Source organism: Corvus brachyrhynchos, unplaced genomic scaffold, assembly GCF_000691975.1.
Source record: "Corvus brachyrhynchos isolate BGI_N302 unplaced genomic scaffold, ASM69197v1 scaffold61, whole genome shotgun sequence".
Classification (NCBI taxonomy): Eukaryota; Metazoa; Chordata; class Aves; order Passeriformes; family Corvidae; genus Corvus; species Corvus brachyrhynchos.
In genome coordinates this window covers 6,911,466-6,926,395 of record NW_008236478.1, presented here as the reverse complement: position 1 = coordinate 6,926,395, position 14,930 = coordinate 6,911,466, and the positions used below count along the sequence as shown (strand labels likewise).

The 14,930-nt window shown below is 52.1% G+C and overlaps 1 protein-coding gene across 1 annotated transcript in view; it reads right to left on the bottom strand.

Moving 5' to 3' along the window:
- Positions 1 to 14,930, bottom strand: part of LOC103624635 (Hermansky-Pudlak syndrome 1 protein homolog) — a 112,120-nt gene that overhangs the window by 14,834 nt on the left and 82,356 nt on the right. Inside the window, exons 6-9 of the mRNA XM_017725869.1 lie at positions 13,664 to 13,711; positions 6,683 to 6,776; positions 4,100 to 4,207; positions 3,276 to 3,335 (exon numbers count right to left, since the gene is read on the bottom strand). Of these exons, the coding sequence (XP_017581358.1) occupies positions 3,276 to 3,335; positions 4,100 to 4,207; positions 6,683 to 6,776; positions 13,664 to 13,711 (310 nt within the window). The remainder of the gene's footprint in view (positions 1 to 3,275; positions 3,336 to 4,099; positions 4,208 to 6,682; positions 6,777 to 13,663; positions 13,712 to 14,930) is intronic.

The window sequence follows — 14,930 nt, the reverse complement described above, 5'->3', positions numbered from 1 at the left end:
CAAACCTGGGGGGGGGGGCAACCCATTCCCCAGTGGGGAGGTGCTCGGAACAGGTCAGATAGACCTAGTGTGAGCCCAGGGCCCTCCCTCCTCCAGGACAGACAGTGATATTCTTTCCCATTGTGTTCTCCTCAGTGCCTTTGGGCAAAGCCAAGGAGGTAAAAAATCACCCGCAGCATCCAAGCATCTGATCACAGCACCATTGGGCACAGACCTTCGCACTGCTGTGATGCTTTCTCAAGGACGCCATCAATTCACAGGCAATATCATATTGTCTTCTACCACCACAGCTGAGCAGGCAGCCCCTGCTGTCGATTCACCCTTGATCCCTCCAGGACTTCCTTATCCTGCATATGAATCTTATATGCAGAAAAGAGCTTTAAGTGTCTACCAAACCCAGTATCTCACCGCCCATACTCTTCAGGGGAAGAGGAGCTCTTTAGGCCCCATGAGGAGCCACAGGAAATGGAAGTCTGGTTTTCAGCTTTGGCTTCTCTTTGGAGTTTGTGTTCCTCAAACCTTGCCTAGAACTATGCCCAAGTTTTTTCTCTGCATAGATATAACCTTACAGCATTGTACATTAAAGGAGCAGAAATCAATATCAGGGATGGATAAAAAAGTAGTGAGTGCCACGTGGAAGAGCACTGAAAAAGGTCTTTAACATTCTGTAAGAATATGAAGAGAAATCTCATGCCTGCCTGGGGTGAAATAAATGTATTGCTTCCCTCTGGACTGTTTCAGAGAGATATTAAGGAAAGAGAGATAGAGTATGTACGTTGCATGCCTGAAATGATCCTAGAGGTACTAAATGCCAGATCAGCATTTCAAAGGCACTGCCCTGTGAAGAGCGAGTATTGGTGCTGCTCCTGCCCTCCTTCCCTCCACTCCTTACTCCCACACATGTACAGGTTTAAGTGCAGGCAGGCAGACTGATGTACCTGCAAAAGGCTTTATTTGAAGGGCTCCTCTGACTATTATACAGCTGACTGCCCCAATCATTCAGGAAGAAAAAGCACTCCAACCATACATGAAAATGTTATCTCAAAAATAACAAGGCAGTAAAACACTTGAGCTCAGAGGGAGAGTGGACAGGCAATTCTGGCAACCAGGATGGGCACTCAAGCTGCCCTTCCATGAGTGAAGGACCTGGAGGGGCACACAATGACCAGGTCCCTTGCAAGATATCCACAAAGCCACAAAATACCACTTAGCTCATGAGTCAGCTGTGTGTGGGAAGCCCAGCAGAGATGTGAGCATCTTCCTAATTTCACTGAGAAGCTTCAGTGCCCCTTGGCCACACTGCTGCCACCTGAGGCCATCCTCTTATTGAGCAAGCAGGCATCAGCAGCGGCAGAGGAGGAGAAGGTGCAAAGACTGCTCCGGGGAGCCCAGGCCTGGCTCCCAGCTCCCTGAGGAGCTGCCAGCTGGAGCTGTGATTGATGCCGCGGCGGTGCAGCCCTGCTCCCAGCAGGCAGCTGAGAGCTGCCTCACGCCCAGCCGGCGTTCGGAAACCTCTTTGTCATGGCAGCTAATGAGCAGATTGTATTTCACAGCGCCGCGGCCCCGCACAGGTACAGCCAGCGGCTTTTATCTTCTTGATAGCTCCCACGGGAAAAGAGCAGCAGCTATCCCGCGGAGCAGGTCATGGCCCGGTCTTGCTGGGCTTTATGGTGTTTGCAGCTTTTAAACCCTTTGTCGGTTTTCACCTGCCTGTGGCTCTTCTGTAGCACAGGAGTGCAGAGAAAAGGGTCGTGGAAGCACCCGCCAGAGTTTGTGCAGGAAGAAACTGTGGTGGGATGTGGGATCAGTGCTGAAGCACATGGGAGAGTGAAGAAACAATCATGACAGCAATTGGCATCTAATGTATTGGGAGACTTATCTTTAAAACAACAGCAAAATCCAAGTTAAAGACTTCCATTGTGTTTAACAGCCCGGGGTTTATTCCTCTAACTCCTTCCCTGGCTTTAATCCCGTTCTGAACTGCACTCCTCCAGCCGCTCTGGGCCGCTGCCCCGCTGTGCCAAGAGAGCTGGCCATGGGCCACCCTCTGACCCGCTGTGCCAGGAGAGCTGGCCACAGCCACCTGCTGCCCTTGTGCACCCAGCAGGCAGGAGCTGGCCTGCACCTGTCCAGCCAGGAGCAATCCAGGGGGCCCTGAAGCCCTGGGAGAGGGGGTGATGTGGCTTGGCCAGGGAAATTGGCTCTTCAGGAGAAAACCATCAAGTGCTAGCTGCAGGCTCAGGTTCATCTCAAACAAAGCTCAAAGCCCCCCAGGCTCTCCCCACCTGGGCCCCCAGAGCTGGCAGGTGTGCCTGCTGGAAGGCTGCATGTGGGAGCAGACCAAGGTGCTCCAGGAGATACCCAGAGCAGCGCAGGCAGTGGGCCTGCCCTCCTGCTCTCTGGTTTGCTCTCTGGAGCCAACCTGATGCTCAGGGATGCTGTTGCAGGGATGCTGTTTTCATCGCCTGAGTAGGTAGAGCTGACTGAGATGCAGCTCCCTCAGACTTTGCTCCCCTGCAGCCACCCTGAGATCCCGGCACAGCACTGAGGGCAGGCTCACAGTGTCAGGGTTGTGCACATCTCCGACAGGGATCCCCAGCCTGCTGGCAGTGTCTGCTGGGTCATGGACCAATCCCTTCTAGGGGAGATGCAGAGCACCCAGCCGCTCTGCCAGGCTCTCTGCTTACAAGGCAGTGTATTTACTAAGCCCCAGAGGAAAAGGAAACCTGCTACTTCTAACAGGGTTTTTCATATGGTTTCCTTATCAGCCCCATGTGTTCTGGGAGTTCCCCTCTGCCCAGGTGTTTCTGAAGAGTGAGGGATTTTGTGGGGCACTGGTGAGGACCACTGCTCACGGTGAAGCTTTCACCTTGGTTTCTAGAGGTCTGAAATCAGGTGCTGAAGCTCCATCCTGGCTTCTCCATGGCCAGCTCAACACTAGCAATCCAGCTGATGCCCCATGCCATGCATGGTAATCCTGCCACATCCATCCCTCCGACTCGCCAGCCTGCCCTGGCACCCCTCAGTGGCACGAGCCTCCCTCCTGTGCTATGGACCCTGAGGGATTAGATGAAATTTCAGCTACAGAGGTATCACTCTCCCATCTGCCTCCAACATGTTGCACTTGACATGAACTAACATCTCCTATTAACACTCTAAGGAACAGATCTGGAAAATTCATTTTCCAGCAGAGTTCAGAGACACCACAAGGAGAGAACCTCCCCAAATGTGCAAGGAGAAGGCAGCACCAGCACGACATCCCTGGGCAGACCTACCGGCAAGGGGTTGAAGTTCTGGTCCACCAGGTGGTTTGGGCATGATGGCGGGGGGGGGGGCTGGGGGAGCACCATGGGGGGTTGCCTGGTCCCAGTGGCACAGCTGCTCTCATGCATCTGACCTGATCCCTACTTCAGCACCTGAGCTGAAGTCTCCAGAGGGTTTAGTGAGCTGGGCATTAACTGGCTCCCACTATCCCTGCCCCAGCAAGTCTGCATGTTTCTCCCCCTGCCCCAGCTGTGCCCAGCTTGCATGTCCCAAACCTGTGCCTGAGCCCCTGTGTGCACCCCAATATCTCAGCCCTCTGCCCAGAGCCTGGGGTGCTCCCCCAGCCTGCCAGCACTCTGCACTTTCTGTCTGAGCAGGGCAGACCAGACCTTTGCACTGGCCTGCCTTCTCACACTCCCTGGGCAAGATCTTCAACTCTCACAGCCTGCCACAGCCTTGGTAGCCCAGGCATGTCCCTGTGCTTCCCTGCAAAGCTTAGATAATCCTCCTCCATCTTTCATTATCACAGCCAGCTCTGAAGATCTGAAGTGGGGCTTTGCAGCAGGATGTCCAGGCCGTGGGGCTATGCCAGTGGACAAGCCCCAGGAGCCAGGAATGGTTGTAGCTTCAAAGGAGAGAAAATGGAAAGCAGAGCTGAGGAGGGGTAATAGGGATGAAATGGAGAAGTTAACAATACTCAGGCTACCAGGGAGTACTGAGGGGGTCTCTGGGCATGGAGCTTGCCCTCTCCCAGCTGCAGTGCCTTTGCAGCACCTCAGCCTGCAGAGCCCACGGAGGTGGCAGTGCCCTGGTGCTGGCAAGCCAGTGTCACTCACAGGAACCCAGCTGCATATGAATCGGAGAGGTTGTTCATGCCTCCAGTTGAGGTCGTGCCAACACCTTCCAGCCAGATCTTCTTCCCTGGTGTGTACGTGTTCACTACCTGCGTGAGAGACAAAAGTAACCAAAATTACCCTGGGGAACCTGTGATTCAAAGCCAAGGCATACATTTCCTGTCCCACACCCTGGGAAGACTTGTGGAGACTTTTGGTGATGGCGCTGCTGGACAGTCAGTGCCTGCCTGGGCATGGCACGTCACTCTGTGTCTTTACCTTGGCCGGGTGGGGGGACACTATTCCTTTTTTTTGCCACATGTCCACTTGCATCTTCTGGAGCTGCTCCCAAATGTACTCTCATGTTCCCAGTCCCAGACCCTGCTCTTCCCCTTTGGTCTCCCCTTGCACTCCATCCCACAGACTGCACTCTCATGTTGCCTTAGCTCTCCCTACCCCCTTTCAAGGTGGCTGCCAGCCATGGAGAGCCCCTGAGCCCCAGTGGCTCTGCAGTGTGGGAGCACTGGGTCACATACTGGAGCCACATGGATTAAAGATGAGAAAGCAGTGGGATTCCTCCAGTCACAGATAGTCAGTCCCACAGCTGGGCAGGGGCTGCTTTGCCACCTGAAGGGTCTGTGGCACAGGTGGGACATGCAGGTCTGAGCATGCTGGCTCACCCCTTACAAGGCTTCAGCCAGCAGTGAACCTGTGAACAGACATCTGTGAGTGCCAGATGGGACAGGAGGGCTCAGATGGCCAGAGCTGCCCTCTCCCAGCCTGAGCAACCTTCGGCACCACACCCTATCTTCTCTCCTGCAATCCCACTTCTCCAGGCCGGGTGACAAGCTCCCACGACCAGATGTCTGCAAACCCAGCGGCCCCAGGAACGCTCTGCGCAGCCTGATGGATCCTGCCCCATTAGTGAGGAGCGCTGGAATGTGCTGGATGGACTGGGATCCCTCAAAGATGTTAAATACGCCAGCTCTGGGCTGCCTCCCACTCACAGCCTGTGAGAGTCGACAACCCTGACTGAAGCCCCAGAGGTGTTGGCATCCTGCCTGTAATTATCTAAGCCCGCCACCTTCCCCGGTCGGAGAGGAAGCAATAAAACAGGGAAGTGGACAAGTCCAGCTGCTCTAATCAGCCCCGGCAGGATGCACGGACTCAGAGCCAAGCTGGAGGCCATTAGCACCCAGTGCTGTGCTTTTGCTCATCCACACTGGCATTCCCAGGAGAGCCTTCCCCAGCCCTGCCCTGTCCGGGCCAAATTCTGGCCCATGGGTGCGAAGGTTCCCCTAAACTTCACCAAGGGCAGCTCCTTGCTGCTTCTGGTCTGGGAATGGATGGAGTCCCACTCCATTCCCAGCAGGCTCCAACCCGCAGCAGAGGTGGGACACGTGTCACCACTTTTGGCAGGGTATTATACCCCCAGTGGGGGTCTCTTGCTTGTGACACAGTGATTCCACTGGCCACTGTGTCATGCCTCCCCCACAGCAGGAGTATCATCCACATACGTGGATGGCTCCCAGCTTGTGCCAGAGGGCTCAGCAAGCAGCTTCTCTCCTCCAGCTTTGCTGCACTGACCCTCTCATCCCCTTTCCCAGGGCCTCTTTGAGTTGTTTACTCATTCTATGGTTTCTCCCTGCAGGAATTACAAGTGAGACATTGTGGCGAGCGGTAAGAGTTGAAAACCTAGACAAGATGGATGGATGGACATCTCCTCCAATCCCTAAGGCCTTTTTCACTCACTAGGTGTTCCTTATTTCTTCCAGGACTGACAGCTGAGTGTGTCAGTCACAGCCCTGGCCGCTGTATCAGCCAAAGCAGGGGGACCCTGCAAAGCCCTTGTCAGGTCCAGACCACTGAGGAAAGGAGCACTCATGAGTCAGGCAGAGCCATGGACTCTGACACTGCAGGCCAGCAACAGCTTGGTTTTTTGACAGTCAAAACATGATCATCAGGGAAAAAGGAGAGTTGTTCATAATGGTCACGATTCTCCACTAGTGAGAATCACTCTGGGAATGCACCTGTCACTACTCTGCAAGCAACATTTCCAGGCACTGTGAGCAAGTGAGGCAAGATATGGCAGTAGAGTCCCCTCCTGAGCAGACACAGCACCAGCTGTGCTCAGGAGGGTTTGGTACCACCTGGCTGCTCACTCCTCTCCTTGTCCTGGGGAGCAAGTTCAGTTTCTCCCTCATTTCATGCTGCTCCCTTCAAGAATAGATGGATGGGAGACTCAAGCCAGTCTTTGCATGGGGTTTGCTCCTGCCCTGTGCATCCAGCCTGTGTCCTGGCACACCTGCACAGCCCATGCTGTTCTGCAGCCTGTGGCCACTTCCCTCAAAACCCGCCGCACATCCCACCCTGGGGCCAGGCTTTGTGCTGCCTGGTGTTTCACCCCATGCTTGGTGTTTCAGCCCTGAATGAGGGCTGGCTGCATTTTGGGGGGGAGCACAGGGCCCAGCAGCCACTCTCCCTCCCTACCCCACGCCAGCTCCCCTGCAAGTGTGGCGATGCTGAGCCCAGGCACTGCAGGCACGGTGCCCCCTCGCCCCTGCAGACCCTTTGCACTCGCTCACCTTCTGGATTTTCCTGATCTGGTCTGAGAGTGTGTCTAGCAGGCGTGTTTTCAGGAAGTCTGTCACTTTGGCCACTCGACCATCTATGTAGTAACTGGAAGGAAAATAAGAAGACAAGGTCAGAGAGCTGTGAGTGTCTCTGCCCCCAAACCATGTCCTCCTGTTCTGCTGCTGCCCCCTGCCAAGAAGCCTCCTTTGCTCTGGGGGAGTCCCTGCTTGCACCTTGTCCTATCCTGGCCCTCTGGCCATGCCTGTCTGGCAGATGCTTCAGTCTCCAAAACAGGATGTAAGGTGGACACACCCTGAACACTGAGCATCCTGCACTTCAGGAACCATGGGAAGTTTTGCAGTTTCTTAACTTTTGCTGGTGAACTCTGGGGGAAGAATTCCAAAGGCTGGGAACAAAATGCCGCCTGCAAAGGCTTTGCAGCACTCTTGCACAACCTGCACCTTCCTTGCTTGCTTTTCCAGCAAAATCCACAGCTGAATCCTCCTGTCAAGAAATGTCATGGCTGTCACCAGCAGAGGAAGTCCTGCTCTCACAGAAATACCTTCTGGCCTATGAATGCCAGGGAGTGTTTCCCATAGAGGGGGCTGATTCCTGCTCTCCATGTGCTTGATTTTATAGAGTACAGCTACAGTGCTGCCCATAACCATGTGAATCATCTATCTTCAAGTGTGAGAGGAAGGCTCTGAAATGTCTCACTGCTGTCTCCTGGCTCCGGGACATTAGGTGAAGCATTCTGTCCTGACTGCACATACCCCATGTCTAGAGGTAATCCCAACCTGCTCCTCCTGAGGAAGAGTCTTGGGCTGGCACCTCTGCTCCATGCGAGGAGAAATGGCCCAGAGCCCCCTGCCAGTCTTGCAGGGACCAGGATGCCTGCTGCAGCATGCACTGGCATACCCCTGGGCCGGCCCTTTTCCTGATTAATAGGTTTTGCAAGAGAAACTTTATGAACCTTGTCCTCCCAAATCTGCAGTGTGCATCAGCCACTCACCACAACAAGCCCCAGAGTATGACAGAGCCATGCTGGGGGGATGGAGGTTCCCAGGAGCTGCAGCAGCTCTGGCTGGGGCTGGTGGGGCTTAGTCATTGCCTCCCATCCCCCACTGGATGTACGCCCACTTGGATTTCACCAGAGTTACACAGATCCTCTCTGCAGACCTCAGTGCAGCTGTGGGTGCTGGGAGGCATAATGGGCTGAAGACCTGGGCTCTGAAGAAAGGTGGATTCACCTTTCCAGCACTGCTTTCTCCATAACATGCATCTCATCTGCACCAGTGAGCAGCTGTAGCAGTTGTAGTGGCTGTTTCACTTGGGTGCTGGAATGCAGGAGCATCCCCAAAGGATGCCGTGGGCTAACTCAGCTCAGACAGAGCACCTGGCACATGTGCAACATGCACGAGTGCTTGGAGAGGATTTTTGTGTCTCACTGCTCCAAGTCACTAACTGTCCCAGAGCAGAATTCTATTACAGGCTCAACTTGCAAATGCATTACAGGAGAAGAACCTCCTCTGTCAACCCTCCCCCAGGCGTGCAGTCCCAGCTGTGTCCCCAGCGAAGCATGGGAACATGCCAGGCACCCCCCAACACTGTGTGACCTGGGCAAAGAGGCAAGAGGCATTTCTGTACATCCATGGTGGCTGGAAGGTGCTAAGGGCGGAGATAATCTCCAGGGAGAATTTAGGAAGTGTTCAAAATCATTCTGATCACTTACACACTATTGAACCACTGGCTGCTGGGAGGAGAGCAGGTCTGTGAGCAGCAGGCAGTGGTGGGGTTTACACAGATTACTTTTTAAGACAAAATTACAAAGCAATATTCTCTGGGGATGGCAGATGTTTGGATTTTAGCACTGCACTTAAAAACTGAACAGAAACAACTTTTTCAGACTGCTGTGGACTAAAAACTCCATCACCTGGGCCTAAAACTGGCTGAAAGACCATAAAAAAAGGTTGCATTCACAGGGAAAAGATGGAGTTAGATAAACCTCAATCTGTGTATGACCCCTCCAATGCATCAGAGTCTCTGTAGGGTTTAGCTTCTTGGCCAATACGGTCCCAGAGCCCAGGATAAACCCCTCAGAGAGCAAAGACAGGCTTGCACCTCGTCATCACCTCATTCAAGCACAAGGTGTGCTCTGACATGTAGGTCCACTGCCAAGGGGAGAGGACCAGGAGCAGACCCAGAGGAGGCTCTGCCATCCCAGAGATCACATGGAGGCAGCCTGGGAAGGTGCTGTTGTGCTCAGTACACCCGGGACCCTACAGGGAAGAGAAATACCCTGGGATATGTGCCATGGTCACATTGTTTGACACCTTCATTAACAACACAGTGAAACAGAGACTGGTAGAGCCATGAAGGGCAGAAATGAAGTATCAGTATTCCTGCTTCAGTGTCAAGAAATCCTGGTAGCATATTTCCTGGGGGTGTGAAGAGGGAAACACTTCAGCTTTGGGTGTGTAAGAAAAGCATGAAGAAGACAATTACAAGCTTCAGTAAAATGGGCAAGGATGTCTTGCAAATCTGCCTGGGAAGTTCTCAGTTGCCAACAGGTGCTTTCATCCTCCTCAGACTAGGAAAAAGGGAAAATGGCACCAGTTGCACAAGTCTTGTGAGGAAGAGAGAGGAACTGAGCTCTGTGCTGATACCTGGCTGCTCAGGAATGGGTTCCCAGCTGTGGCATAAAGATGAGCTGAGAACAGTAGTGAGGCAGGGCTGAGCACAGCTGCCAGTCAGAAATGCTCTGTTCTTGAGCAAGCTGCAAGGCCAGGCTGCACACAGCTCCCCAGTTCCTTCCAGAGAAGGACAGTGCCAGGCACCAGAGCACTTGGGAGATTCTGGGGCTGGCTATGTGTCTCCATCCTCTCACCTCTAGGTCTTGTGTTGCATTTAAAAGGGTTTTCTGGAAAGATCCATGATTTGCTGCATGGGACCATAAGCATTGTCCCGTGTTTAATGAAGGCAGTGCACTGACTCCCAGGCAGCTGGTTTCATTTACCTCCTCCTTCATTTTAAAGAGCAACCTTTGCCCCTATTATCTGACCTCTTCTTCTGTTGTAGTTAATTGCATTAAAGCCCACTTCCCAAAGCTCAGGAATTTCCGGATCTACTTTGTTGCCTGCTGCTACAGGGAGAGTCTGCTTGGAATTAGGGCACCCGCCTGCCAGGGACACTGAGCAGGGCAGATCCCCATGGTCAGCATGACACCCTGCTGCCACTGCAGCTGGGAAACTGAGACACCTCGGCTGGCAGGTGGTCCTGATCCGTGAGCATCTTCCTGAGGAGAGGGCATCTGCAGCGCAGGACTTGGGGCAGCCACACTGCTTGTCATGGAGAGAGAGGCAGGATGCGACCTGCTCCTTCCAAAGGCCTGCAGGCACAGATGAGAGGTGCTGCCCAACTCCAGTCAAGTAATAATTGCACTGATGAAGAGTGATCAGGGGCTGCTCTCTGGCCCCAAAGGCACAACTCACACCCATGCCTTTCTCTGTCCCCAGACAAGATGCATTTTTCCATCCCACCACCGGGAGCTATCCCTGGCCTGTGCCATCTCCCCAGCCTTGCCCTGGCCTTGCCTGGGAATGTGCTGGTGGCCAGGGCCGGGATGCTGCCAGAAACTGTTCCCTCCATCAGACAGTGAAGAGGATTGCAAGCCAGTGGGCAAAGCTGTGCCCTGACCAGGTTTGTGTACAGGTGCTGATGGGCCAGGGATTCCTTCCTGCAGCCCCTTCCTCCAGGCACAGCCTGTGAAGACACTGCACTCTGAGCACTTGCAGCAGGCTGATGTGAGCCCAAATATACACCCTTGTGGGTGTGCCCACGCTGGACAACTCTCTCCTGGCACCTCTGGGAAATCTGCCCTGTGCTACTGCTTGTGAGCATCTCCCCCTGCACACTCAACATGACTAGGCCAGAAGAGATGTCACCCAAACCCAGCCAGGCAAAAGCATTTTAAGCAACATCTCACACGTGCCTGTGTGTCTGGCACTTCTGATTTGCCACATAGGTCAAGTGACTTTCTATCTTGGAAGAAAAAGTGGCATTCTCCAAGAAGCCAGAGGGACAGACTGGTTTTGAAGGTGCAAACACTTACTTTCTCCATAAGTAGCAGGGATTTGTGTTTCAGAGGCAGCATTGCATAAGGATTTGTCCATTAAACATGACAGACTTGGAGCTGTGTGCAAGACTTTGAATGGAGAACCAGTTGTACAGACTGAGAGAGTATGCCCAGGGATGGAACTGGGCACAGCTGCAGGTTTAAGTGGGCAATGAATCTTCACCATGTGTGAGGACACCAGCACAGAGCAAAGAGATGGCTGTGGGGAGGATTCTGAGCAGTGGAGACCCACATCCAAAGGCTGACGGGGTCTGCATTTACTCATAACCAAACATAACAATCTAAATCACCAGTGAAATGCCAAAACTCTTGGAGCCACTGTCACATCCTCCTTTAGAGGAAATTCCCTGAGCACTTTGAAGCCATTCACACATCCCTCTCCAGCAACACTTTACTTCTGAAGAGGAAAGCACACATGCTGAGTTATGTTATGTACGTAAGTGAAACCATACTCAGCTGAGTGAGTGAGGCTCATTGGTGAGCTGCTTATTTCTACTCAGTGTCACTTTTCTATCAATTATATTTCAAGATATATTCTGTTTTCACACAAAGAATAGGACTCCTTGCAATATATTCCCTTCTCAGTTCCCTTTCTGGATTGAGCACAGACTTTTCAAAGGAATAACAGATTTGACAAATTTATAACCAATATCCCAGGAGAACGTTAGGGTTTGGAACAAAAATACTCATACTTGAAATTAGACAGCAGTTTAGTTTCCTGCTAATAATTTTCTTCTTGGATACAAAGGAACTTGTTTTGTTTTGTTTTGCTGTTTGGAGCAGAGGAATGAGACACTGTTTTGACATTTATTCATAAACAGTACAGAAGCTCAGCTCAGAGCTGTGGCCATTGCCAGTCCTCACAATCACATACGGGTGCTATCTCCAGAGCTGCAAACCCTGGCTGCGGGAGAAGCAGGAACACTGCAGTGGAAATGGGTCAGCAGGCAGCAGCTCAGCTCTGCTGACTCTTGTGGAGAGCTGCACCAGCCTTCCAAACCACAGGTTGCTGCTTCAGCACCAGACCTGATAAGCACTTCACACTGATCCTATAAGAAAAGGTTTCAAAGCAGCCATGCAGGCAGATTCCCTGCACACCAGATGAAACTCCACATCTGAAGCCTGGAAATTTGTTCCTTCAACTCATCCAAGGGCTTGGCCCAGTGATCAAGCCCTGCTGCAGAAAGCAAATTCCTGGACTAAGTAAATGCGATCAGCACATCGTGTAATCATGAAAAGCAAACTCCCAGATGAGACATAGATCATCATTGCACAGCATGAGCCTGTAAGTAACACAAATCCTGCTCCAATTGCTCTGCTACCCCACTGTCCCCATTGCATCAAGCTGCTGCTGCCTGGCAGGGAAGCCCAAGGAGCTAAACACCCAGGCAAGCATACTGAGACAAGCCAAGCTCCAAGAATGGGACTCACAGGTTGCTGGCCATGCCTGGTGCTATAAACCCCTCTGAGGTGCCTGCAGTTGCTTCTGCAGAAGCCTCCAAGGTTAACACACTGACACAGAGACCATGGGGGCACTTGCAAGAAAACCTTGTACGTTAAACCCCATTGAGCTCTACTCAGGAGCAGGTCTCCAAATGGCCAAGTGATGGATTTACAAGCCCCACTACTGCACTTCAGCAAAGCAGCCTGAGCACCCCATGAAGGGTCACTGTGAAGAATCAGCTTGGGAACAAGTCTCGTGGGCAGCACACACAAGCACACGGTGGACCTGAGACCCTGGCTCCCATGCTCAGGCCAGTGTCCTGCACGGGAAGTTTAACCCAGCATGACAGCAAATCCACTTTATCTGAGAACCGTGTGGGCTCATCACAGTTTTTTCCCTCCAGTGAATACCTGTCTCTGAAATGTGTCCTTTCTGTGGCAGGAGAGAGTCCTCCCCACAAACCCTATTGCTATCAGTTTTGGTGGTCACTGCTGTGCTTGTACGGTGCCTCACCTTTGCACTGGCATTTGCACTCCCACTGCAGAGAGCCACAGACTGCCAGGGACCCTACCTCTGGCCACAGCATGCAAACTGGGGCAGGTGGAAATAAGAGGAGGAGAAATATATTTATGGATTTTCCCTCAAATAAGAAAACCCCTCCCTCCACATAGTGCTTGTTACACTCAGTGCTACAGCTCAGAGCTTCCTTTGCTCTTCTGAAATGCAGCATTTGTGGGACCAGGAGAAAAAGCAGGTAACAGCACCTCTCAGCTTCAGCTGAGACAGGATCTTGGATGTTCATCCCCTTTCAACTGATATCTGCTCCTGGGGCTCCACCTGCATGTAGGACACAGCGGTGTGTCTGTGGACACCCTTACAAAACAGAGTGGAGGCTGGGGCATTACGCATTTACCTTTGGACTAAGCTTCCTCTCCCTTGTCTGGATGAACCAGTTTAGATTCAGGCCAGTGGGCATGAGGAGACAGTGATTGGGATGAAAGGAAAAGGGCTTTCAGATTGTCCCATACACTGTAACACGTGGCTTTTGCCTCCCTGTTGTCCCTACCCAGGCCACCCCCAGAGCTGCCTGTCCTCCCAGCTGCCTCTGGAGACTCAGCAGTCCAGTGCAGGGCTCTGTTTCCAGCAATGTGGAGGCCAGGCATGCAGGCAGTGGTATTTTTATCCTGTGCTTCAGCTGCAGAGGTAAAGGTTATTACATCCACTCCTGTAATTGTTTGAGAGGCTCGAGAGAGAAGGGCAGAGCCTCCTTCACCTGTTTATATGCAGCAGGACAGAGGAGGTGGCTGTAGCACATGTGCCCCTTTGACACCCAGAGAGCACATCAGCTCTGTTCCCAGTGTCTGTGATCACTGCACTGAGGGCTGGAAAATAGAAGGAATGGTGAATACCTACTGTTGCCAGGTAACAGCATCCACTGTGCCGCCGGCCACTTTCAGGAACCTATGGGAAACAGAGGAAGAAACCAGATAAGCCCAGTGTTGTCACAGGGGAAATCCTAAAACAACCAATGCTCATCCTACATCGTGAGATACCAAAGGTGGCCACTGTGCCCACAAATACATCCTAATGAAGCCTTTGTGTCCTTAAATAGAAGGAATAAATTCTACTTAATCTGAATGCTTGTAGCAAGAACAGCTGAGGACAACGAAGTGAACCCCAACCGGCAGCAGAGCTCTGGGCATCATTTTGGGGCAGGTAGGGAGGGCTTTCAGAGCACAACAGCATTTCAGGAACAAGATCTTGAGGTAGGTACTAAATTCTGTGACTTTAACAACTCCAAATAGCAATTAAAGAACATGTTTTAAATGTCCATCTTAAAAGGAGATAGTTCTTGTCCCACAATATGTATTTAACCTGAGGAACTCTTTGCCTGGATTCAAGCAAGGATTGGAAAATGGAAGAAAATGGGAAAAAAACCCCAGCAAAACTATTAGATGCAAAAATGCCACCTCCTGCTCAGGAAGCTCCTGAGCCTTGGAGGAAGCGAGCAAAAGCTGGACCAATACTGCTAAGTGCTTATCTTTTTTTTGCCTCTTTCTTTGGCATTAGCTACTAGCAAACTGATGGCATTCTGACCTGGATGCACTTTTGGTTTATTCCATTCCTGTGCCTAACCACAGCAGTTCCATGGACAAGGTTACAGTCAGTTATATACAGGTATTATCCTCCTGATGGCTTCTGACCTGACTAAGAAAATATCTTTTCCAGACAGCTCCTGTTTGAGTCAGACTTGAGGCTACACAGGTCTACCTGCTCACACTGCCAGTCCCAAAACCAAAACAATTCCTAATCTTGGGCCCCATATGCAACCACCACAGGAGGAGCTGGTAGCTGCAGGGGTCTCTCCCTGGTTCCCCAGCCCAGCAATCCAAACTGCACCTTGGAAAACTGCAGCTCCCACGAGGAAGCCCAAGTAGTTCTTATATTCTTATGTTTAGGGGCACAGATGTGGAAACACAGAAAGGCACACTCCAACTGGACAGGCACGTTGTCTGTGCAGGAGTGCAACGTGCACTGAGTGGCTGATGCATTTTGGAAGTGATATGCACACACATGACAGGAGACATTTGCTTGAGTTCATCAATATGCTGAGAAAGGAAACAACGCTGTATTTTCTTGGGCTGCTTTTGATGCACAAGGATCCCGAGAACAGAGCAGG